Raw genomic sequence first — 978 nt, forward strand, 5'->3', positions numbered from 1 at the left:
TGGGGTGTGTGTGTGTGTGTGTGTGTGTGTGTGTGGGTGTGTGTGTGTGTGTGTGTGTGTGTGTGTGTGTGTGTGTGTGTGTGTGTGTGTGTGTGTGTGTGTGTGTGCGGGGGGGGAGGATTTGCATATTAAGCATACCTGGCCAGATAAACATTCATCTAAATAAAAGCCCTATTTTGTAAGCAAACGATATATTGGAAACATCACAATTGCCATACGTTTAAATGCCCCCAATACACGCGTTTATAATGGTTCACTTTATGAAGGGGGGAATTAGACACGGAAAACGGCGGTATGCGTATGTTTAATCTATAGATAGCTTGAATAATCTGAAACCATGCGCACACTTTTTTGATGTTGGCGCGCGAAGACCGTACCGCGCACGAGATAACGATGCGCTGTAAAGTCTCGAGCCCGCGGACTGTTACTCACTATCTCGACCAGCTTCCCGAAGTGTATTACGACAAGGCTCTTAAAATGAAAGAAACTCACTTGAAAAACGGACGACAAATTTGCGGCGCAGTTGGGTTTTGTTAACAACAGCGTTCCACTAGGCAAAGTTCCTAACGACTAGCAAACTTTCTTTGGAAAGTTAAACCGTCGACCGCGGGGCGGGAGGGGTCTTAGCGGTTCACCTTGTGAATAAGTGATCCGAGGGGGCCAACCTCTCCCTGGATGACATCACTCCAGCTCGGTGCTTGTTGGGTCGTCTGGAGTCCTCTCACGACTCTAGTCCCCCGCTGTGATCGTCAGCGATGGTTCACGCCATTCATTCTGAAACACAGACTCAGGAAACACACACACAGCTCATCTACTGTTCTCCGGACACTTATTGCAAATTGGCCAGTATGACAGAGGAAAGCCGGGGCAAACGGAGGAAACAAGCCAACCCCAAGAGAAGTAAAGGTAAGACGTGTGCCGCTTCCCTCAGTCTTTTAAACGTGTATCATGTGTATTCACGTTGCATGCTCTGTCGCC

At 48.3% G+C, this 978-nt stretch overlaps 1 protein-coding gene across 1 annotated transcript in view; it reads left to right on the forward strand.

Annotated features, from left to right (window-relative positions):
- Positions 1–848: 848 nt before the first annotated feature.
- Positions 849–978, forward strand: part of LOC130402388 (zinc finger E-box-binding homeobox 1-like) — a gene marked incomplete at its 3' end in the record, with an annotated part of 23,756 nt that continues 23,626 nt past the window's right edge. Inside the window, exon 1 of the mRNA XM_056606533.1 lies at positions 849–906. Coding sequence (XP_056462508.1) covers positions 849–906 — 58 coding nt within the window. The remainder of the gene's footprint in view (positions 907–978) is intronic.

This window comes from Gadus chalcogrammus, chromosome 13, assembly GCF_026213295.1.
Source record: "Gadus chalcogrammus isolate NIFS_2021 chromosome 13, NIFS_Gcha_1.0, whole genome shotgun sequence".
In the NCBI taxonomy this organism is placed as follows: domain Eukaryota; kingdom Metazoa; phylum Chordata; class Actinopteri; order Gadiformes; family Gadidae; genus Gadus; species Gadus chalcogrammus.